The sequence below is a fragment of the Pygocentrus nattereri genome, chromosome 16 (assembly GCF_015220715.1).
Source record: "Pygocentrus nattereri isolate fPygNat1 chromosome 16, fPygNat1.pri, whole genome shotgun sequence".
NCBI classification, from domain to species: Eukaryota; Metazoa; Chordata; class Actinopteri; order Characiformes; family Serrasalmidae; genus Pygocentrus; species Pygocentrus nattereri.
This window is the reverse complement of record NC_051226.1, coordinates 29876236-29901023: the sequence shown is the minus strand read 5'-3', so window position 1 is coordinate 29901023 and position 24788 is coordinate 29876236. Positions and strand designations below refer to the sequence as shown.

Sequence of the window (24788 nt, the reverse complement as noted above, 5' to 3'; positions counted from 1 at the left end):
GACAAAATGGCTATTAAGCTCAAGTTCTGAATTTTTTGTTAGCATCAGGTAAAAAGCAGAAGACGTATACTTAATGGGATTTTACACAGAAGCTGTTAGTTGTTTATTATTATTATTATAATTATTTCATTGTTTTTCATTTATTTTTTGTATTTATTTACTTGTTTTCAAATGTGAAAACTGCAAATGTCAGTTCAGTTTCAGTAGTCTAATACAGATTTCCCTTTCTGACTAACATCTTCACCATTATACAGGCTCTGATAGTGCTGATTGTTTGAACTCCAGTTTTGGAAGTTCCTGTTTTTTAACTTATTTTCAATTGACTCACTTTTCTTGGGTTTATCGATTGTCTTGTATCTAATGTCCTCAGAAATAGGGCTTGACAAATTAATACATTTTGCTTAATGGCTGTTTGGACTGTAAATGAAATCAATGAAGGCTAGTCTCAGATGCTTGCACTGTGCAGAGCAAGTGTCACTTTTTATTGTGCATTGTCTTTGCCTTTTTGTCTGTTTCTGTTTATCTCTTTCTTTCACTTTCCCACTTCTGTGCATCTTACCACTTAATGCATGTGCATGTATGTGCATGTGGGTGTATGTGTGTGCAATCAGTCAGTTGAGACCAGACTCACCAACTGTGACCCAACCTGCTTACAGGATGAGGCTGTGAAATGTGTTTTCAGTCAGTGCAGTCATTACCGTATTGACAGTACATGAAGGTAAAGTACATGGGGAAATGAAAACACTGAAAGTTTGAGCGTCTGTTACTGTACTATTAGATGTTTGTTTTACTGTATTTGGCTGTGTAGCACCTGTCGTATTGTTGGAGTTTTCTTTTGGGATACTGTCCAGTCATCTCAAGCTCACAGGCACTTTCACTTTCTCTGGTTTTGGCAACCAAAACATAATCTGCCCTATACTGAAAGGTTATTTTAAGCCTGCCCATGTGTCATTTAAGAACCGTTCAACCTCAGTAGCTACCATTTTCAAGAATTTCCCTCTGTCTGAATTAGAAAGCACTTAAGATACCTGATACCACTGAATAATTTCATGAAAACCTTTTATATATTTTTTTAAAGTTGCTTCATTTTCATCTACAGTAAAACTGCACTTTCATTTTTGATGTAGCTAGCACAACAAAAGGTCTTATATAGATCATTAGTAATATTTGCCCTTAAAGCTTGCAACTGTTTTTTTGCACTAATCTCAAATAGAAACACATTAAACTTGAACAGACAGCATCTGCAATCAATCAATCAATCAATCAATCAATCAGTCAACCTTTATTTAGTCTTGGAGAACATAGAGGGTGCCCCTCATTTACAATGTTGCCAGTTTTCACAGGTAGGAAGGGTTGAACGGTGGAGACCAGGCATTTTTACAATAAGTAGTAGAAAGACTTTGCCGAGGGAGACAAAGACAGACAACTTGCAACTCAGACACATTCCATTTGAACAGATTTATAGAGGGCTGAATCCAGAAACAGGCCTGAAGCATTGTCAAATTACAGTAATCAAGTGGCATTCCTCTGTACAAACATAGATTGCCTTCAGGTTACCCTTAAGTGCTAGGTGCTTGCCGTTGACAAATGACTTCCTTTTGAAACACACAGAGATCCCTTTTTAGTTTTGAAGAGTTTTAGAGACAATGGAAAAATGGTTGAACAGTTTCAGAGCATTTCATCTATGGTTCTCTGATTTGGATTAGGGCTTCTAATGTTTTACTGTTGTCCATTTGCTTGATTACAGAAAGATGGTGGCAGTAGATGGTTCCTCATAGCTGTATACACTATAGTGAGGACTAGTGCCAGTTGCAGGGTATTTCACAAAGCTGGATTTCTGAATTATTGATTTACTAAATGTAGTCTGACTGGGTAAAACCTCTGCATGTCTTACTGGGTGGTGATTTTTTTAACTTACACAATCTTTCAAAAGTTGTCAAAGAAAATAGGTATTTATTCAGTAGTTATTAAGTGTTTTGAGAACGAGAATTTTCAACATGGCACAAAAAGCAAGTGGTATTAGGGGAAAAAAAAGTAAAAAATAATTATCTATGGCAATTTCTTGTCATGAAATATAACTTTTTAAGAAAATACATGTACACGTAATACTAAAGTGTGGGAAGAAAGAGGCCGTTTTTCTTCTGTGGCTACCTGACCTACCTGAGAAGTGTTTGACCTTTGTGATTAGCCAAGAATAATAGCAGGTTCCCAGACTGCTAATGATGCCTTTACTGGGGCAAGACTCCTTAGTTACCCCCACCCCCACCTTCTCATCCTTGTGCCTTGCAGGCGTTCACAGGCATCAGTCCCAGGACCTCGCCAGCTTCTACCCCCTGCCCCCAGGTGGAGTTGGCCAAATCCCCCCGTCCATGAGCTGGTAAGTTCCAAAAATTGCACCTAGCTCCACTGCTAGTACATGTATCCCATGTCCATCCAAAAAGTGCACTGCCTTTTCAAGTGAACAGCTCTTCAGGACTTTAACGTGAGAAATACACTACACATACTTCAGTGCAGTGCATAACATTTAACTTTTCCTTACAATGTTTTTTTTCTTTTGTTGAAATTAATTACACAAATTTTATATTGATTTTTATCAAATGGTTTATGTAGAGAATAAAGTACAAATGAGTGACATCTAAAATGAATTAAACAAAGTTTTCTCTTACAGATTTTTATAGTTTTCTCCTTTGTGATTAAAAAAATCTTATATTGCAAAAAGCTGCAGGAACTGCAGGAACTGCGTTGTGTTTGCAGCTCAAGTAGGCACACAAACAGAGCCTGACCAGACAAGTCAAATCAATTTTTTGTGAAAAATATTATCTATTGTTTTTTACAGACTCATGAAAACATGTGCATGTATACTCAGACATCTTAAAACATTATATAGTTGCTGGCATACTAGAAAGCAGAGTGTACTTCCAGGGTGCAGTTGTTTTTTACTGCACACCTGCCATTAAGTTACTGCATACCTGCTGTATTCATTGCTATGTATGAATGTAAAGAATGTAGAATGTAGAAATTCACAATTAACCTAAAGCCTGATGAAAATGCGTATCATGCTAAATGGGTGCAAGATTGAAAGATGTAGTACCTATCATTCATGGAGTTTGATTATATTTCACATTTCTCATAAATTTGCAGTAGATAAATGACAGTAAAACTAATAGAAGGCTGAATCACAGTAATAGTTAAAGGGGAATTTTTCATTTCATAAAATTTAATCTTTAGATTGTAAACGTTCAGTCAGAGTGGTTTGATTTGAAATACTCTATTCTAGAGAAACTTACAGAGTCAGCTTGGTTCACGGCAGTGGTGATAGGAAGACATTTGAAGTGTTTAAAGCTTTTAAAAGTTATTTCACAAGACGTTATTTCATGAATACCTGCCTGATGCCGGAGATATTGTTTCACAATAGTTTTAAGGTTTACTTTTGACCTTCAAGATTTTTAAAAATACTTTCATGGCAGAGAGGTAAATAAAAGATGTACTAAGGCAAAAAAGTACTTTTTTTATCATTATTTATAAAACTCAGAAGACTTAAGTAGGTTCACTGGTCATTTTGGATATTCAAATGGCTTGTAGTTGTAGACATAATGACCCCTGGTTCCACCACTGTTTAGAAATCTAAGCAAGTTTCACATTTCAAATCAAACCACTCTGGATGACTCTGTTTACATCTATGATTTAATTATTCAGAATATTTTTTAAATAAAAGGTGGAATTCCCCTTTAATGGTAATGTTTCATTTTTGACTACAGTTTCCATAAAAGTGCAAAGAATGGCAAAAAAAGCTTGATTAATATTGTATCCCAGTGAGTTCAATATACCTTTTTTTTTTTTTTTAAGAAATTCATATAAATTATTTTTTTTTAACTTTGCATACATTTGTCAGCAGTTCCTAACAATGTCTGTGAATGCATCAGGAAACTGTACTTTATATCTGGATATCTCTTTTCCTTATAAGTTGATCATTTCTGCTAATAAGAGCTTAGCTTGCTTTGTTACATTTTAACCCAATTCAATTTCCTCTAGTTATCAGTTGCTGCTAAAACAAAACAAAAACTGCTTCTGATCTAATCTAAATGTTCTGTTCTACATGTAAGTCTAGAGGTATACATTCTCTCCGTGGCATAGATAAAACCATCTGCTGAATAAAGGAATGTGCTTAGTTGTAAGACATTAACCATGAACATGCAGAATGATATTAGGGGACAAAATGGTGTAGTGTATTTTGATTGACCCAGAGTGCCTATCTTGACAAAACCTAAATATAGATTCCTTATCTAAAGCTCAGGATGTGGGGTAGCTAAAGTTATTTATTTATTTATTTATTTATTTATTTATTGTTCAATCCATTAAACTGCTCAGGTCGTCCTTCTGAAACTATTAGAAGTTCTCTAGACAGGTCAGAAGTCCATTTAGCGGTGGCCAGAGGCTCAGTTCACCCCAATCCTTATCTTTCCTCCCCCAACCCACAATGACCTGCAGGCAAAGTCAGCCTGTGTATCCACTCTCTTCGTGTGGCTTCAGGCAGCCCTACTCCTCGAGTCTTCCCAGCAGCTCCTCCTACTCCAGGTACAGTACTGAGCAAAATCGGCCTGGGGCTGGGGGTTCACCCAGCCTGCACTGCACCCCATGCCTGCCTGCTCTACCTGCTGCCCAGCCTAGCTTGCCCAAGCTTCTGCAATGTCTTTGTGTCCAAGCTGCATCCGTTTGAAATTGAAGAGTATCACCTAGATTTGTCCTAGAGTACATTTTTTAGTTGCGTCATTGCACTTTGACCCCATATGTGGTTGAGAAAACTTTATTTACCTTTTTCACCTCTTATTCAGTTCAACTCAAGACCAAGAGCTAGACTAAGGTCCTCCAGACCCAAGACCCAGATCTGTTATGTAACATTAAGGCAGGTGTCCTAAAAGAAAGCTAGTTCTTTTTTTTTAATTGGTAAGTAACAGTAATTATCAGCAGAGTAATGTAAGGGACATATTTAGTCCCTTAAAATGGCCAGTTTGTGTTTTCCATTTAATTACTGAATAATTTTCCATTTAATTCCTGAATAATAAGCATTACAGATTAAGAGGATTTCAGAGGTTAAATAAAACTTCACAAGCTTGCAAACCTGTACCTCTACAAGTGCTTAGGTGTACTCCAGCATTCTTCAGCCTCTGCATCGTAGCTAAGTAACTGCCCATTGGCTTTTCAAGTCAATAGGTTGTCTTTTATTTCACTAAGTATAGGGAAAAGCATTAACATCATCAACCATACAATACAGATGCAACTCTAAAACACGTTATCCTGGATCTAGACCAATACCAAATTATATTAGCTCTAGGTAATCTCAAGGCCAGAAGCACAAGATCAGTATCCTAGCTTTTTCAGATCTGTGGCCATTAAAGCAACCTCTATCGATACTTCAGAACATCTCAGTCAGTGGAATTCCACTTTCAGACAAAGAGACCTTGAAAGAGAAGGAAGAAGTTGTAGAGTATTAATGCGATTATATTTGAACAAACAGGTTTTTTGGACTGCTTGTTGCTGTGTATAAGCCTCATGCTTTGTGTGCGGTCAGCTCCACGCCTTGTCTTGAGGTGGATGATGGGACGAGGCATCCCTGTGCCTGTTGCTGCCGTTGCTGCAGGGTGCAAAGTGCCTGCAATCCATTGTTGTGGCTTTTCCCATTAGAAGTCGGCTCCATCATGAAATCCTTCCTTTGTAACCCAAAACCACATTTCTGTGAACAAATCACATTAATATACTTGCAGGAAGTAATAAATCCAAGCTGGGGAAAATGGGTTATATTTGAATGTCACACATGTTCTAGTCATGAAAGCAGAACAAAGAAAAGAACAAACAATGTTTTTCCTTTTTTTTAGTCACAAAAGTAGAAAGATGATCAAGTCAAACTTTCATTTATGATGGCATTTTTTGTTTGTTCAACACCGATTCCAATTATTGGTGTTTTCACATATAGTTCTTTTTAAATGAACCAAACTTTGTTCTATTAAAGTGTAAACGATAAGGGAAACTACTGCGAACGACCTCTGCTTTTTGTGCTCACAATGTAAGTGAACTTTAAAGAGGACTTTCTGGTCGTTTTTAGCATTGATGAGATCTCAGACCCAACTCAGAACCCTTCCACAGCACTCAATGTTCGCAAAAGTGGGCAGCGTTCTTTGATTAAATCTAACCTTTCAGGTGGCTAGAAGAAACAACAGACACTGCTGCTGCTCTTATTAGCCGCACTGAAATGATCGGCCAACATTCTTGTCGCTTGTAGCTCATCATGCAGTCCCACCCGGTGAAAATCTGCATCAGCAGTGAAAAAAAAAATGTGTGCAGCGGTAAACTCGCATTCATTCAGCGTTCGGTGTGAAACAGCTTCAAACTCTGCATTGTGTTCGTGCCTAACATTAGCCTTTATCACAGTAAAATTACATGGGCTTTCACATACCATAACTTTAATTTGTCAGCGCTGCTGTCTTGTCATGAGATCATGAGCAGGCTTTATCCTGAGTGGTACCTTACAAATGATCCTTGGTCTATTTTTACCCGCTGGAAGACTGTGGCTATGTACCTACGGTAAGCCTTGAGATCTTTAAGATGAAGCAAAAGCGGACTAGGGCCGTTTTGTTTTCACAATGCACAAATCGCTTGAGAGGTGGTCTGAATTGGGTTCATTTTTTGGGGCCTACAGTAGAGGGGTTCACATATGTACAGAAAACCATGACCTCAGCTGTCCTCACTAAGACTCCTCATAAAGACACTGAAATAGTGTGAAAACACCCTGTAATTCAAATTATACTAGTCTTGGAAATGTAACAGAAGTGTAATATCTAAAATTAAAAAAGATGTTGGCTGTGATCAAGGGTATGTTTTCACTTTACAGCAATATTCATTGTGCTGCTTTTGCAAAACCAGCCATTTACAGTGCAAGCAGAGTGCCATCTGCTGTTCACAAGAGTGCGTAATGATGACTGAGCTTACAACTTGTAGTGCGAGGACGTTCGGAGCTATTAATGGGAAACTCAAGCCATAGATTTTTGTCTGATTTATCTGGATATGACGTGTATGCATTTCTAATAAATAAGGTTATGTTAATGTAAAGTTGATGTTTGTATGAGTTTCATTTTAATAGCTCCATAGACCAGGTCGTATGTTCTTAATTAATAAATGAAAAGCCTTTGTTCTTCCTGTTTGTTTATTTTTGAAGGTTCTCTCACTCGCTGATGTTGGGGCCATCTGGTATGCACCCTACAGGAATCCCACACCCAGCTATAGTGCCCCCATCGGGCAAACAAGAGCATGACCAGTTTGACAGGAACATGTATGCGTAAGTAGCTTTTATGGTATTTACTGCAAAATTGAAAATATTTAAGGTGCGGAGGGAGGACTTTTATATTTATCCAGCCAAGGGCATGAAATTCCACCGCTATATACGCTTGGGAGTAAATCGTGGGTGTCGAGACCAATTATAGAGAGCCTCTATAAAACAACTAAACTTGTGTAGTGATTGTGGGATAAAATGTAACTCTCTTGATGTCAGCCCATTATTCAGTTATCTGATGTCATTGAATTATTTTTACTACATGTTCACCCGATGAAGCTTGTAACAGTTGAAAAGCTGCAGCAAATATATGTGATATGCGAACTTGTATAATCTTTATGCGAACATTTTCCATTCTTATTAAACTCTTTATGATGTCTGAAACACTGAAAGAAATGTTTCTCCTGTATTGCAGTAAGCCTCATTCTGAGCCAAAGAGAGAAAGAGAGCCCAAGAAGCCAGTCATCAAGAAGCCTCTGAATGCCTTCATGCTGTATATGAAGGAGATGAGGGCAAAAGTCATTGCAGAATGCACTTTGAAGGAGAGCGCAGCAATCAATCAGATCCTGGGACGCAGGGTAAGGACACTGAAAACATAACTTGTGAGCTTTTAGAGCTTTAGGCATTTAGGATGTTCTTACTAATGCATTACAAATACACAATGTACTGCATTGTGTCGTGTCTGATTTTATAGCCCAGAATAGTTGTAAAAATCCTTCAAAATGTGTATATAATAACTTATAAACACAAGGTGTCTTCATGAAGTACTAGTTCAATAGCAGGTCATATTAATAACTGCTGTTATTTTATTCAATGGTAACATGTACAGTGTAGATTGACTGTAAGTCAGACACCTGAAGGTATTTTAAGATGATTTAAGTTGTTTAGTTCATTTTGGGAACACCTAGAAGGTACTAATGCTTTAAATACAAGGCACTCTAAATACAAGACATTCTTAATGTTAATTTTTATTCTAACTCATTCATCATGATGGGCATAGACAAATTTGTTACAGCCTCCGACAAATTGGAAGCCTGTGAAATTATGGAAATATTGAATGATTTTATACATGAAACTTCAATAGTTTGTTTATTTGTTACTGAAAAAAAAATATAAAAATGATTAACTTTTGAACAGTACTGCACAAAATGTATATGCTGAATTAACTTGACATTGGGCACATCATTTGCTATATACTGTATCATGTCGTTCATTAAAATCATTACATAGTTAATAATTATAAGTCAACTGAACTCAGCAAGAGACCTCCAAGTATGAGATTTCATTTATATTGTGTGTATGTGTTCTGCAGTGGCATGCTCTGACTCGTGAGGAGCAGGCTAAGTATTACGAGCTTGCCAGGAAAGAGCGGCAGCTCCATATGCAACTCTACCCCAGCTGGTCTGCCCGAGACAACTATGTGAGTACACACACATACTAATAACCTGTTATTTCAACTAACTCACCCATTCTGTTACGTGCTCCTGTACACCTTGGTCTGTTCAAGTTCATGTGTCAACCATTGCACAGAACATTATACAAATCAGTAGCCTCATCCATGCTTCATCCATGTTGTATAATGTATATGTATGATACTATAATAGATGAAAATGGAGCAACTTTGACCAAAGGAAATAACAATAATACTGGTAGAGCCTCTGATCGCACAGTCCTGTTTCAGCCTCTGCTGTTGTTGTCAAATGCAGTACAGCACAAGCATATATTCAGAAAAAAAAACACGTCAGTAACAGCTTATATTTGATGTAAAAAAAAAAAAATTGTTTAATCAGAGTGACAATAAGAGGTGACTGAAGTTTAAACTGAGTCTCATTCATTCATTTCCTATCTCATAGTAGTAGTTCAGGACAAAAGTTGATTGATATTTTGTAGGAAGGCTGAAGGAAAGTGTTTGAGGGCAGGTAACTGTAAAGAGATTCAGCTTGGACTTGCTCACCTAACCACAGAGCACCACTGTGAGGGTGCCAGCTGGATATATATGTTCTATAGGATTCAACCATTTAAACTGCAGTCTACTCGACAAATTCATGCTATACAAAGTTACATTGATTATAGGTCATGTTTTAATTTCTTTCTGGGTAACTACTACAGTGTCATCCATTGCAGACACCTTCCGTACTGCAGAGAACGGAACTGAATGCCCTACGTCCTAGTGGAATTTTATTTAAATATTTTTAAATGTATTTTATTTAGACCTATATAACGGATGGAAGTGCAGGAAGCTAGAACTGGAGTTAAGTTTGAAAGTTTTTTTTTCCATGGACACACCATTTTAAAAGAGATAAAAATGCCAAGAACAAATATCAAGCAAGGAAATTTTATGTGAGCAAAAATGAGTGTTTGCTGGATTTCTCATGTGTGCATGCATTGGTAAAGCTAACTCTAGTGCTAATTTCCAGCATTGGAATACAATCTGGACAGTTTTCAGTAGGGCTGAGATTTAATTTGTAAAAATGTGATAATTGATCATTTGTATTCTGATTTATCATATTTCCAGTATTTTCATGATTTAAAATGTATTTAACAGTTACATATTCAGTATATCTAGGGCAGAACTCCCCATGCTGTGAACACTTGTAGCAGAATAGGCTGTTTTGCAGCAACTTGCTCTTTAAGACACATTGGTGATCAGCATTTCTACTTGATGAATCAATTTCTCCTACGTTCAGAGCATTTGTGTAATACTAAAAGCATATTCGACTTGATGTGAAATTTATGGTGTGAAAAAAAAACACATCCACTTATTTCATCCATAAAAAACGGACTCTGTGGTAAAAGACCTCGTGAGGACTGAACGACAAAAAATGAATACTGAAATATAAGCTTCTAATGCAGCTTCCTTGAGTGGTAGCTCACCACAGACATGCGTTTGTGCTGTGACTCACAGGGCAACTAACTGCTGGTTGTGTAAACGAAGTATATCCAGGACTGCTTTGGATAATAGGTCAGACCACAGAACACTCACTCATACAAAAAAAAAAAAAAAAACAACTACTTATCCATCTCATTGAAATCAAGAGCCACTTGAGACATTTTAGAGCCTCAGTCTTACATAGACTTAGGCGAAATAACTCTCAGTGCTCCTTGTTCATCGTCCACAGTCTCTACCTTGATAGTGTTTGGGGGGGTTTGTGATGTAACTTCCTTTGTGAAAGATGTTGTCTTCCTGGCTGTCATAATTCACAGCAACTAAAAATGCGTCAGAGATTGCTTTGATAAGGTCATGGTACCCACATTATGTGAAGCGAGTGGCATCTGAACTTCCTTAGCAGTGATCCTAATTTGAAATGATGGTTGAAAGATGATCTTGTCAGCCTTAAACCAAACATGTACCTGACCTGGCAGAGGATGAGGGGGAGAAAGTGTGACAGAGTTGTGGTCTACCCTCAGTGTTGTATCACAGACATGCAAACAGGAAGCGCACAGCGGATTCTGGAAAGAGGGGGTGGAAGATAGCAGAAAGATGAACTCCCACTTTCTCATGCTTCTTCATTTAATAAAGACTGCCATATAGTTTTCTTTTGAAAGAGATGGTTAGAGTGAATTAACCCCTTATGTCAAGCCTAGAAAGCAGATATTGCTTTTGTTTCACACTTTTCAGCGTTAGCACAGATTGTGATGCTGAAATGTAACAAAGCTAAAACTTTCTAGATTGTTATTTGGTTTCTGTCACAAGGTACCATTTTGAGCAAGCAAACATGTGAGTATACTGTATATAAAAATATACTTAATATTTTATGTGCTTTTTGTTACTCTAATGACCAGTGGCCGATAATAAGCCCATGGCGATCTAAATTCAGTGAGCAGTGTTGTGTTTCTTTTATATGCAGTTGTATAGTTGCAGTTTTTTAGATGCAGTTGGTCAACGTGGCATGCGTTGTTGTTTTTCTGAGTTAGATAAGCAAGTTAACACCTCTAGTTCAACATTCAGCATCCCAAAGATGGACATTCATATACCCCAATTTCTTTGGAGGCAGTTCTTAAAAGAGTTCAAAGAGACAGCGTCTCAGAATGTATTGTCAATTAAATGTTAAATGTACGTTACTTATCTTAAATAATCGCCTGGCCATGATCCCAATCCAAATAATCAAGGTTCTGTTGTCTGGGTACACATTTCACACATTGCTCAAAGAACAGTTGTCCTTTATCTGTCCTCTCTATATCTTCTTCCCCACAGGGCAAAAGAAAAAGGAGAAAAAGAGACAAGCAACAAGATTCTACCACAGGTACAACCATGCTTTAATTTCATTGCATTGCATGCTTCATTGCATTTACAAGCAAATCAAACCCATTCTACACTATTTAAAGTCAACCTGCAATCAATTTGACGTGTTTTACCTTGTTAGTTCATGTCCCTGGTCATACTAAGCACAATTCATCATATCATCTAGTTAAATTCTTGTTTTCCTGTAATTTTCAGCCCATATCTAAAACGTTTTTATTACGTCACCAATCACCAGCAGGCAGGGTAAAATAATATTTACCAAAAATATAATATTTCACATCTTCCTCCTATCATAGCATGTTCAGCTAGCTCAGAGACCCTCCCTAATACTGCGTTTTACTGAGAAATATATTAGGGTATGACCGATCTCGTGCTCTTTTTTTAAATGCAGTGCACATTTGCAGGGATTTTTATAGAAATGTTCATCAGTTTAGACAAAAGTGTCTGTTTTCAAAACGTCCAATCAAAATTGATGCAATTTTCTGAAAAAAATGGGATACCGACACACTGAAGAAGATGCTACTAAGCTGATTTAAAATGCCTAATTGAAAGAAACTTAACATTTAAAGACAAAATTCATCTTAAAATTTTATTTTCATATTTGCTGAAGCTCCAGACTGGCATACTATGTAAAAGACTATAGGATAACCATAGTACTATATTAACTAAAAAAAGGACTTCTAAGGGTTTTGAAATAAAAAAAAAACTTATGCTCTCAGAATAGCAGCAATCAACAGTGAAGTAAATGCGTTTCCAGGTTAAACTTCCCATGTTAATGTCCTGAAACCTTCAGCAAAAAGCCACAACTTGGATTTTAATGCCGATCCGTGTTTTTTCTGTCTATAAACACTTCACCTCTCTGTCCTTGCCTTCTACTTTCCCCCCTTTCCCTCTGTTCCTCTCTTTCTCCTGCTCTTTTCTCTTTTCTTTGTGTACATGCATGCTTCCTTGTGCTCAGACCCTGGCTCCCCTAAGAAATGCCGAGCTCGCTTCGGCCTCAGCCAACAAACGGACTGGTGTGGCCCATGCAGGTGTGTACCTCTGCTCTCCTGTCATGCCTCTATCTGTCCATCCTTCCCCCTGTCTTTCATTTGCTGCTATGCACAGCTCTACATGCTATCCTTTCACTAACACTGGAGTCACACTAGGGCCCAACTCTCTCAGATCAATGCTGTATGTAAAGAAAAAGACATCTCAACAGGTCTACAGTTTAAAAATTTTAAATGAAAGCAGAATGCCAGTGTTTTTTATATTTATTTCATCTGTATTGTATGATCAATTACCATGGACAGTAAGTTTGCAGCATTTCCCTGTACTTGCACTGGTCTGTTCAGATGCTGTTAGAATTGTATATTGAATGAACACGAGGCTTGTAACTTGCAGTTTTCTACCTCTGACTAAGACAAAAAATAAATAAATAAATAAACTGGGGATTCCTACTAAGAAAGTTGGTGGGTGGCCTCATCTCTGAGTTCAGCATACAATGTCTTATTAACATGGCTTCTAAACAATGTCAATTTACTTGAAAAAGTACCACCGCTTTACTTTTAAATGGGATTATAGTAATATTTACTTAAGATCATTCAGCATACAGTGTAATTTGTTGAACCTAACATTGATCATAAAGTTCAGTCTTTTGAGAAGGTAAATATATCAAGAACGTCAAAGGTACTTACAAAACTCGGTACTAAAGGTGCTAACAATGTTCATTTTTCATAGACGTCCATGTTTTATTCCACTTTGTAGTTCAACGCATGAAAGTTAAACATGAGATAATTCTGAGCTCCAACTTTAAGTCGAACACAACATATGTACAAGAAAAGGCACTGAAATTACTGCCTGTGGTCATCGACCTTATACTACAGATACAGAAGGTAGACTTTTTTATTATTTCTATCTCTATAAAATTCTATATACAAAGTATTCATTGTATTGCCATTTTCACTATATGTGACTCTATTTGAGACATCTTTATATGTACCTAAAAAATCTAAAATGATCCTAGATGTAGTGGTCTTACATGTAATATCATTGTATCTAAAATAAGTTTTTGAAAAAATGTAAAAACATGCTGACTGTAGCACAAAAAGGAGGTTTTTCCCTTTTAAAATGTAGCTCAGGCCTGTACTCTTTAGTATTTGCTCTTAAAGAAGCCATTAATACTTTACTCACAGCAGAATGAGCTTCAGCATTGTCAGCAGGACTATTATTGCAAAGCCTGTTCTATATGTGTCTATGTGTCTCCCCCATCATCACGTCATGGAAACATCCGGACATGATACATTCACACACAACAAGACAAAAAGCAAGATGCTTGTGGTTTAGAAAGCTCCAGCAAACCCCGAGACCAGACAACACCCAGAGCAGTTCTGTTAGAACTGCAGCACTTTTGATGGCATTCACACCTACGCATCTCCCCGCAAACTCCATATCGCTCCCCACTCCCCCTTCTCTTGTCTGTCTCCTCTCGTTATCAACAGTGCGGTCAGCTTCAGATGCATTTGATGGCACATTCTGACATTTCTGGGGAGCGCTCTTTGCGAGACGCGCCCATCTCTGCGGTGGCCGAAAGTGACTAACGTTCTTCTCTGAGATGCTCTCATGCGGAGGAGAGTCACTGTGCGTTACTTTGATTTGTTTGATACTCACCAAAGAGGGCTGTAGCAGCTGACACTTTGTTTTGTTGCCAGCGAAATGAAAGCATTTCCTGTTCTTCTCACTTTCATTATTGTAGTGTTTTAAGACGCAGCACCTTAACCGTTAAGCCTATTGGCTTTCTAACACCATTACTCCAACATTATAACTGATACATAAACATTCCTGCACAAATAAGTGTTAATGTAAAAGTCTGTTTGTTTGTCCTGTGATGGATCGGCGACCTCTTGCTTAACAACCGCTGAGATAGGCGCCAGCACCTCTCGTGACCCAAGAGGATAAGCAGCTTAGATAACCAATGATGTATTTTGATATGTAAAACATATAGACATGTATATTTCATTAAGATTTCATTGTTTCATAAATGATTCTTGTTATTATGTAGTATGGTTGGGTTAGGGTTTTTAAGCATTAAGACATTCCACAAACTGGACCAGTCTCTCAAACACTGGATACTTTCAAAAAGGTTTGCCTGCATTTACATATTAAGAGTTTTAAATCATTTCCACGTTGTACAGTATAAAAGTTGACTGTTTCTCAAATCAGTTCATTTTAAAATGAAATGCAGAATGGCATATAAGCACCCATTATTACTGTAAACATGATCTGAGTTTTCTTTTCCATTTCATCAAAAACGTAGATGACTTTAACATGTAGTTTCATTTTCTACTTGCCCTGTGCTCTAATGCAGATGTTACATAACTTAAGAAATGACATTGTATGCTGTTTTTTACATCATAATTAATCAATTTTCATTCTGTACATTTACTTGTGGACACTTGTGGTAACAGCCTGCTGTCTATATAAGCATTGATGCCCATGTATGACATATAAACAAGTATTCGTGTGTGCACTAAATCATAAGGAGGAATCTGTGGCTGCTGACCAGAAACCAACAATGTCAAAGGACAAATGAAAATGTCTATTTAATTGTGTTGATTGTTAGTCTTCTAAAGTAGTGGCAGTCTAGAAAAGGTTAACTTTATTATCTAAAATAAGTACTGTTTATTGGAACAGTCCCTTCACTGTGACATTAATGAGCATTTCAAAGATGCAAGCAAGAATGCTTGAACAGTATAATCCATGAATTAGCAAGCGATTATGACTGTGGTTTTGGTTTCACTAAAAACTTGCCGGAATTCTTCACAACTGAAAGTGGTTTCAGATTTGAAACATGAGTTTATCTTTACAAAGCCATCTATTTACAAAGCCACCCTAGATAAGTTAAAATAGCTAGCTAGGGGGGGGGGGGTACTACTTATAAAAATGTAAAAGTATTTACACAATACTTCACAAGAACAGTACACTAATGAATTAACATACATAATGCCAGTGCTCTCATTTTTAGGGCTATATCTAAAAAGAAGAACTTAAAGCAGAGGTCAAAAATGAATCAACTTTTGCAGTGACTCTACATGTAAAATAATGTAGCTATGACGTGTAGTGAAGAATTTAGATCTGCTCTCCAAAAGCGATTTCATATTGACATAAAGGAGGAACAAACTGTTTGCTTCCATGTGTATAATCAGCCCAGTGTGTGGTTCCTTTGCATTAAGATGTTTTACTTATTTAACTCGATGGATTTTGAAAAGAATATGCTTAAAATGTTTTTGTATCTGCCTCAAATGCTGGAAATAATAAGGCAGCGGGTTATATTAAGTTAAATACATCAATATCAATTGGTACATCTGATTAAGCCGTGTTTGTCCTTTTATTTTCTGTCTTCATGATGAAATGAGTGTTCGTATTTGTGACATTTTACATCCACGCTTTATTCACAGATAACTCTCTTGACTGTTCCTAGGAGGAAAAAGAAGTGCATTCGCTACCTTCAAGGAGGACAGTGCACCAGCCCCCATTCTTCCGATGGAAGTGCTATAGACTCGCCCTCCTCTCCTGTCCATCACCTGCCACAGCCCACCTCTCCTTCACACTGCCCCTCACTTTCCCCTACGTCACCAATCAGCAATCTCCATACAGCACAGAACAGAAAACACTCCAACACTCTGCCCTCGCCGCTCAGAACCAGTAAACTCTCTCTTGCCTTCAGCAGAGTTAAAACAGAGACAACTGTCCATAACCTCCAGCCAGGCTGCCCCGTGCCCCAGGCCCACTAACATCAACACCCATCTGCCTCCATTCTAATCCATCTGCTCGCCATCCGCCAAGACCTTCACTAGAGACAGTATGGAACACAGACCAGAGATCAGGAGCCTTTATCAGCACCAAGCACAAGAGGAAAATGTTAACTGGACAGTCTTATATCCTGTCTGTGTTTTATGCTTTGGTTTGCCCTCTTCTTACAAGTGGAGAAAGAGCAGCTATTTCTTTCTAATCCGTGAAGGCATTTTCTTTTATAATAGACCCCACAGGTGCTTCCCCACATGGCGAGTAAAAGTCAGAACATTTTTTTAAACGATCAAGATTGAGTTTTCTGTACACATTACTACACATTACGGTTAATGGCAATACATTATTGAATGAAAACCCTACAACAGGGTTGGTCAATCTTATCCTACGCGCAAAGGGTCAGTGTGGCTGCAGGTTTTCACTCCAAACAAGCGGACATACAACTGATTCTCCTTGTTTAATCAATTGGTCTTAGTCTTCAAACATGTTTATCAGGTGACCTCCTGCCTTGTTGTAGTGAAAACCTGGTCACACTGGCCCTCTAAGATTGGAATAAGATTGAACACTGCCCTACAACATCTGGCATCAACCCGTGTCCAGAAAACGTGCCCAAAGTCCTTCCGTTTCCCTGGTTTGGCCTGTTAAACATTCTTGAAAAACCAAATGCATTCTATTTCAAGTGTTGTAAATCTGTTTTTATAGATATTGAATTCTCTATATATAATTAAACTTTTATATGTTTTTATGTAAAAAAAATTGGTTTTCATAGTCTGTTTTTCTTACATTAAAAAAGCCACTTTTGAAAATAATTTTGTTCTATAGAGTTGTAGTGTGTAGTATGTCTTGTCTGTCATCTCATCCGTCATTGATCCAAACACCACTGTGTAAAATGAAGTATGTGCATGTCTTTCCAGCACCAGAAATGTCAACAAAAAAAAAAAGATAATGCTTCATTTTGCTTTTCACGTCTGTGCTGTCAAATTGCTCTATATGCAAGTCAATCAGTATTCATTCAGTGAGTCTATTCTGACATGGAATAAAAGTGCAAGTTTCAATGTTCAAATGGAGCATTCATTTACGTCAGTACAATGTCTGAAAATGGTTCTTCTGCTGCACTCAAACTACTGTGCTTGTTCACCTCATATACAGCAGAGGGAGCTGTTCTACATGACTGCTCCTTTTATCTACTCTTATGTATTTAAAAAAGAAATCAGTATTCATGACTGACAGTACTGGCAAAGTAAAGACTTTTTTTTTCCTCTCTATTTTAATACAAGTGGATTTGTTATTTTTCTTTGGTGGAACATCATTTTGATTAAACTATTTTGGAAATCTATATCTAGTATGTTGTCTCATTAAGACACAGTCAACACTGATATATATGTGATTAATTTTAGTGAGCCAGATCAATATACTTCATTTAAAGGACATCCTACAGTGGTACGATCATGACAGAGTCCTATCTACATCTTATAGCAGTTCAAATTATAATATAAAATTTTACCACTTGAACTACTTTGAACACTAGACAGGATTGTGTGGCCTAGATTTAGTCCATTTCTATGCAAAACAGCTTGTGGCCAAAAAAAAAAAAAAATCACTGAAGAATCCTCATAACTTGCCCATTGGTGCGGTTTGAATTACAAAGTGGACTAAGTATCAGTAGCAGCTACCAATGCAGTATGTGGTTTGCTGGGAAGTAAAGCCAAAAGCTGCAAGCCTTTAAACACAGTGTTACTTCTAAATGGATTCTGATTTGTATTTTGAAGAGAAAAAAAAAAAAAAGCACACATTTTGTTGGTTTTACTTTCAGAATTTAATGATTATTCCTAAGCTTCATTGTAAGAGCAGAACTAAGAAAATGAGTCCAATCATTTACAATGATAACAGGCAAAATAAATGTCCAAGCTGCATGAAAACATTTTACTTCTTAAACGAGTACTTCCAGTCCACAGGACAAGTTGAAAATTTGTATAACCTTCCAGACTTCCCACAACTTTTTATTCTTTCTTCAGCATGAATCATGAGAAGACAGTATGTACGAGGCTGCATTTATAAAAGTTACCACTGAGCTTTTAACAAATTTATTTGTCAAAAATGTACTTGGCTGCCTCAAAGAAACAGATCTAGTTTTAAAAAGGAAAAAAAAAAAAAAAAAAAAAAAAAAAAAACACTTTCTAGCAACAAGGATTATTTCTGCTGAATATATGAAGAGAAATAAAAACAGGAAAGAATTTAAATTATACTTTTCTTCTGCACCACACAAGCAAGTAAGATCATGCTATGAATACACAAGGGGTCTCATCCTATTGGTCTACAGGTGAATATCAACAAGTATGAACAGCGCAGTGCAACCAGTAAATCTGTTTTGGGGACAATCCTTACAGTGTGTTAGTGTCAAGCAGAGCTTCCTTATTTCTCTTCACACCACTGGTTCTCCTTGCGTACCTGAACAGAAAGAGAAGCGCGAGTGAAACTACATTCAAATGTATGCATTTTGTTTTCTCTTTAGCTGATCAAATCCATATAGAATATAATGATCAGGGTTTTCTCTAATGGTTAAATAACAAAAGTGGCCCACTTTTGGCCAGTTTAAGTTTTAAGGAAACAAAATCTGAAATCATGGAGACATTAATTTACAATCACAAAGACTGATTTATCAGACATGGTGACGTGACCGTCTGCTAAGCTATGTGTTGTTTTTTTTTTTCTTTTTACCTGAGCTTCCTCTTCCTCTGTGAAGTCATTTTTGATATTGAACGTCTTTCTGATCTCCTCTGGGGTTTTGCCTTTGATCATATTTGCGACTGTCTTGCAGGTGACATCTAGCAAGCCTTTGATGTCCAAATAATTTGCAGCCTAAACAAGGGAGGCAAAGATGAAAGTAAAGCAAGGGAAGTGTGGTTGATGAATCTATTATAAAATAATGCAAATGAAACCTACTTTCCGTCAGAAAGGATATAAACATATTCCTGTATCATACTCCGAGACTCAAATGACAAGCTTTACTAGTGTTTACGATTAACAGAGCGCTGTAACATCACTATGCCAAAACAGGTATTGCATTAAATGCAGGAGACAAACATGTCACTGGTTTGACCCAAGAAGCCACATTAAACACGACATCCCCCTTTCATTACGATCACACAATGTAGTCAATACAATATTAGCACAATATGTAGTCTACGTTGCAAGAAAAAAAAAAAAAAAAAACACTAAACAATTGACATGTCTATTCCTGCAAAAGACCACCAAGTATCCCTGCTGCAAAGGACTAATCTAATCCATTTCCTTTTTTGTTTTGAACCCACAGCCAATTAAAAAAGAGCCTAGGAGGGAAAAAAATAATATCCAAAACATATCTCCGCAACTATCCACATAAAGTCCACCTCCACTGTTACTTAAGGTTTTACTCCACTCATGTCAAAATTCCAGTGCTCATGGGCTACACTACTGAAGACATTCAGCCTCACTTAACACCTGACTCAGTCATATTTAACAGGGCCTACAGAAGTTACAAGAAGAAAGCTTAATCTCAACAGACCTCAGAACCCAGTTTGACACACATGCTTTGCACTAAACTCTCCACTAAAGACAAAAAAATTTATATATATATATATATATATATATATATATATATATATATATATATATATATATATATATATATATATATATATATATATATATATATACATACACACACACACACACACACACACACACACAAAAATAATACTATGGACATGGAAATATGCAAAACGTTGACTTCAATCTACATTCTATATATGCATACCATAACAAACTAAGGGCAATAAAAATAAAAAATACTATACAAAATTCAAAGCCCCCTATTTTCCCCCATTAACATGCAACATCTAAAGCAGTGAGTTTAGAACAGTTTAAACACATGTCTATATCAAAGACATCAAGAGACATAATCAACAGACCAGAATTAGCTCAAAGAGTGTGCCCTGGTCTACTTTAAGGAATTCCTGATCCCACACAGGAATGTCATCTGTCCTCTTTTCTTTGTTTTCATCATCCTCAGGGGGTGGAGGGTCATCTTTGTGATGGGTGCACCACTGAATCACCTGTACACAAACAAAATGCACACATAAGGCTTGCCGTTATTACAGGATTAAACACAATGACTTGATAAATGAATTCTAATTTATGGTGGCAGGACTGAAGAGAAGAGCCTAGGAAATCCAAGAAACCAAGAGAAATTCAACCCCCCTGCTACCCACTTCAGACCAGCTAACCATGCCCCAGCTATCGCCACCTACCTTGGATTAGCTGCCCACCCTACACTGATGTTTTAATTGACTCCTAGCTATTACTACTACTGCTATTAATTTTAGTAGTATAATCACTTGTAGGTAGTTTGACCAGAGGAGGATGGGTCCCCCGCTGGTGAGCCTGGTTCCTCCCAAGGTTTCTTCCTCAGTTCTGAGGGAGTTTATCCTTGCTACTGTTGCCTCTGGCTTGCTCAATGGGGGGGGCGGTTACACTCTTGTTAAAACCCTGTCTTTTCTGGAATTCTGTGAAGCTGCTTTGTGACAACATCCGTTGTAAAAAGCACTATACAAATAAATTTGATTTGATCTCAGAGGTCTTAAATCTTGTACTGTGAGCGTCCTGTATTTTGTAGTCACTGGTAGTTTCCTTTAGCTGTTGATGTAATTGACAATATACTCAACAATGATTACAAAACCCAGCTGGGTTCAAGATCTAGATTTGAAAACCTCCGTTTTAAATCACCACCATCAATGTTTCTTAAGGCAGAGGTTCCCAATCCCAGTCCTGGCAACACCATGCTATGCAAATTTGTGTAGGTTCACTGGTCATTTTGATGTCTATATACACCATTTTTCCGAAAGTATTCGGTTGTCTGACTTCACACACACAAACTTGAGGGACATCCCAATCTTAATCCATAGGATTTAACATGATGTCGGGCCACCCTTTGCAGCTATAACAGCTTTAACTCTTCTGGGAAGGCTTTCTACAAGGTTTAGAAGAATTTCCTAAAAATTCCCTCCTAAAAATTTCCTGTGTTTACAGGAATTTTTGACCATTCTTCCAGAAGTGCATTTGTGAGGTCAGGCACTGATGTTGGATGAGAAGTCCTGGCTCGCAGTCTCTGCTCCAATTCATCCCAAAGGTGTTCCATCTGGTTGGGGTCAGGACTCCGTGCAAGCCAGTCAAGTTCTTCTACAACAAACTCGCTCATCCATGTCCTTATAGACCTTGCTTTGTGCACTGGTGTACAGTCATATTGGAATAGGGAAGGGGCCGTGCCCAAACTGTTCCCTCAAAGTTAGGAAAATTGAAACATGAAATTGTCCAAAATCTCTTGGTGCTGAAGCATTAATAGTTCCTTTCACTGGAACTAAAGGGCCAAGCCCAACTCCTGAAAAACAAGCCCACACCACAGTCCCCCCTCCACCAAACTTTACTTGACACAATGCAGTCAGACAAGTGCCGTTCTCCTGGCAACCGCCAAACCCAGACTCATCCATCAGATTGCCAGACGGAGAAGCATGATTCGTCACTCCAGAGAACACGTCGCCACTGCTCTAGAGCTCAGTGGTGGTGTACTTTACACCACTGCATTCGACACTTTGCATTGTGCTTGGTGGCCTAAGGCTTGGATGCAACTGCTCGGCCATGGAAACCCATTTCATGAAGCTCTCTACATACTTTTCTTGATGTAATCTGAAAGCCACACGAAGGCTGGAGGTCTGTAGGAGATCTGCAGGAAGTTGGCAACCCCCGCCTTAATTCCCAATCACTTCCACTTTGTTATAATACTACTGACGGTAGACTGTGGAATATTTAGTAGCGAGGAAATTTCATGACTGATCTTGTTGCATAGCTGGCATCCTATCACAGTACCACACTGGAATTTACTGAGCTCCTGAGAGCGACCCATTGTTTCACAAATGTTTGTAAAAGCAGTCTGCATGCCTTGGTGCTTGCTTTTATACACCTGTGGCCATGGAAGTGATTGGAACACTTCAATGATCTCAGTGGATGACTGAATACTTTTGGAAATATGGTGTATGTGCAGTACACATCACAAGCTCTGGTCCCACCACCACTGTAAATAAATCCAAATTGGTAATTTCTCAATGCCATTCTGAATTACATCCTAAATTATGCTGAACTTCTCTGGAAAATCTCTGGAATTCTGCTTTATTTGCTTTTCAGAGTTTAATCTGTAAAGACACAGCGCGCACATACGTAACCATGATTGCAGTTCAAGTCATACGTGCCACCACTTTACAATTTAGCTAAATATTTCAGCAGGAACAAAACATGGTATATATATATTTACTGATAACATGTTAACATTTTGACATACTGGCACAACGTCATATACTCTACCTTTTTGAGGATGGCTGCGTTCACGTTGGGGAGCGGGACGGGATCATCATCCCCTTCATCATCCATACCCAAATCTGATAAACAAAGCAGAAGAAATAAAGCAGACATATTTTAAAGATAAGTAATCATTTGAATATAGTAATATTGTAATTAAAACAGCAATATAGGTAAATTTAATTAAGCTGGGTTAACTAGCTTACCTTCTAGCATCGTCTTTATGGTTACTGACTGCTTGGCGATTTCAACATCCACCTCAAACATCTCTCCGTCGGAACTTTGCAGTTTAATTGTCGGCATCTACAACGGACTACATTTTAATACAGACAATCGGCAATCGCGGGTGACAATACATTAGTTAAGATTCGTAATTTAAACAGACAAACTGCGAGCTAGCTAGCTATAGAGTCCACCCTGCTCGCTACGTTACCTAAATAACGTTAGCTAGCTATTTAGCTAATGGTCCTATGGCAAACAAAAACATGCACCAGCGAAACGAGGCTATTTATCCAGAAAGTACTGCTGTTGCTCTATTGCTTTCTCATTATCTTAATTTCCTAACCAGATACCCTACCGGCACCAAACGAATACACACAGACCGAACAAGCTGCGACTTAACTAACTGACTAGCGTTAGCTAGCTATCGTTAGCGGCTTGCTAACAAGCCTTAGCTGCAAGTCAATAGCAAGAATGACTAACAAGACACTAAAATACAATGTAGTGCCGTTACTCACAAACCCACAGTTACACCATATGATAAATAAATATTTATGAGAGTCCCGTGTTAATTATCGAGCTGGTCAGAACCAACCAACCTACTTCTAACAGGCAAGACCTGCTAGTAACGTTAGCTAGCTGACTTGGTAATATCAAGGCCTCGCTTAGCAACCATTAGCTAGCTAGATTCCAGGATAATTCTCCCTTAAACCGACAGATACAGTTATATTCTCAATACAGAGTGGTTCCGCCAAGATTAAGACACGGTATTCTAAAGCTATCATGTACTCACATTGACACTGTTGCTGCCCAAATTAAAGACAAGATTTGAACGTCAACAAGGCCGGCGGCAAGCAGAACTCGCTGGTGTAACGCCGAACGTTAGCTAGCACAGGCGCATTGTCATTAAGTGCAGGCAGGGGGGTCTTTGTGAAAGCAGCCAGCAACATTGCCTGCATCATACGTTTCTCTCCCGGGTCGACAGCTACTTAAGCTAGTTTTCCGAATCTTGGATTTACGTTTGTGTGTCTATTTGCCCATGAAAAAAACAATCCAACACAAACATACGTTACATACATACGCCAAACGTCCATAAATAGTTATGTATTAACTTGGTAAATACTGAAAGTGTAAAGCAAAATGTCACTTTACAAAACGAAAACAGCCTACAATATCCATGTCGATTATTTTAAGCGTTCAGAAGGCTGAATTAATCTGCTAAGTCTTATGCATGAAATTACTGTTCATCAGACAAAGATGAAAACAAATACAAAAACAGAGCGATTGGTGCCCCGATACATCTGTTGGTGCTTGAGTAGTAGCTACGTAGGTTCGACCAGAAAGGCCACAAGGTGACGCAATTTAATAAATATTTTACATAGTATAGCAGAAATGCCTGCGTTCGCGCTCGACTCTATTCATGAAAGTGGTTGAGAACAATCTAATCGGATGAAAAATGGAAAATGTTTGCATGCAGTGCCGTGACTGTGTGGGCGTCAGTTTTACAGCCAATTTATTTTTCTGGTTTTTGTCAAATCTCAAAAAGTTACCGAAAGCGTTTAAAATATGAATAGCTAACTGCAGTACTACAGCTGGGTGTTTTTAATGGTTGTGAGCTACCTTTACCCACTTCCTTCGCTAAACAGCCAGTAAGAGTGTAGTGAAACAAAAATGTCCTGGGATGCAAATTCATGACCAGCGTTCATCTAAAATGTAACTGAAGAAATCAAATTAATTAAAATAGTGTAAAGAAATGTACGAACTTCAAAACGTCCCGTTTCGTTTCAAGACTTACCGTTTTCCAAATACGGCGTTAAGTAGAATATTTAG

The 24788-nt window shown here is 37.8% G+C and overlaps 2 protein-coding genes across 9 annotated transcripts in view; one reads left to right on the top strand and one right to left on the bottom strand.

Annotated features, from left to right (window-relative positions):
- tcf7 (transcription factor 7) overlaps positions 1-17688 on the top strand; it is a 51393-nt gene extending 33705 nt beyond the window's left edge. The window contains exons 5-12 of one of the 7 annotated variants that reach the window (XM_017705301.2): positions 2290-2377; positions 4489-4575; positions 7211-7330; positions 7740-7902; positions 8637-8744; positions 11520-11568; positions 12526-12598; positions 16027-17688. In XM_017705301.2, coding sequence (XP_017560790.1) covers positions 2290-2377; positions 4489-4575; positions 7211-7330; positions 7740-7902; positions 8637-8744; positions 11520-11568; positions 12526-12598; positions 16027-16339 — 1001 coding nt within the window. In that variant the 3' untranslated portion in view covers positions 16340-17688. Of the gene's footprint in view, positions 1-2289; positions 2378-4488; positions 4576-7210; positions 7331-7739; positions 7903-8636; positions 8745-11519; positions 11569-12525; positions 12599-16003 lie in introns of all 7 variants that reach the window. The other 6 variants (XM_037546302.1, XM_037546301.1, XM_017705298.2 and 3 more) reach the window with 6 other exon arrangements.
- A 461-nt stretch (positions 17689-18149) lies between these two features.
- On the bottom strand, positions 18150-23910 carry skp1 (S-phase kinase-associated protein 1). Of its 2 annotated transcripts, none has more exons than XM_017705305.2 (6): positions 23752-23910; positions 22946-23042; positions 22746-22819; positions 20303-20446; positions 19071-19211; positions 18150-18800 (listed from the first exon to the last, which is right to left on the bottom strand). In XM_017705305.2, exons 2-6 carry the CDS (start codon positions 23040-23042, stop codon positions 18765-18767), a joined length of 492 nt encoding a protein of 163 aa, XP_017560794.1. In that variant the 5' UTR covers positions 23752-23910; the 3' UTR covers positions 18150-18764. The 2 variants fall into 2 exon arrangements, with proteins under 2 accessions (XP_017560794.1, XP_017560795.1); XM_017705306.2 differs by having other exon boundaries at positions 22946-23052; positions 23752-23880.
- Between the last annotated feature and the right edge of the window lie 878 nt (positions 23911-24788).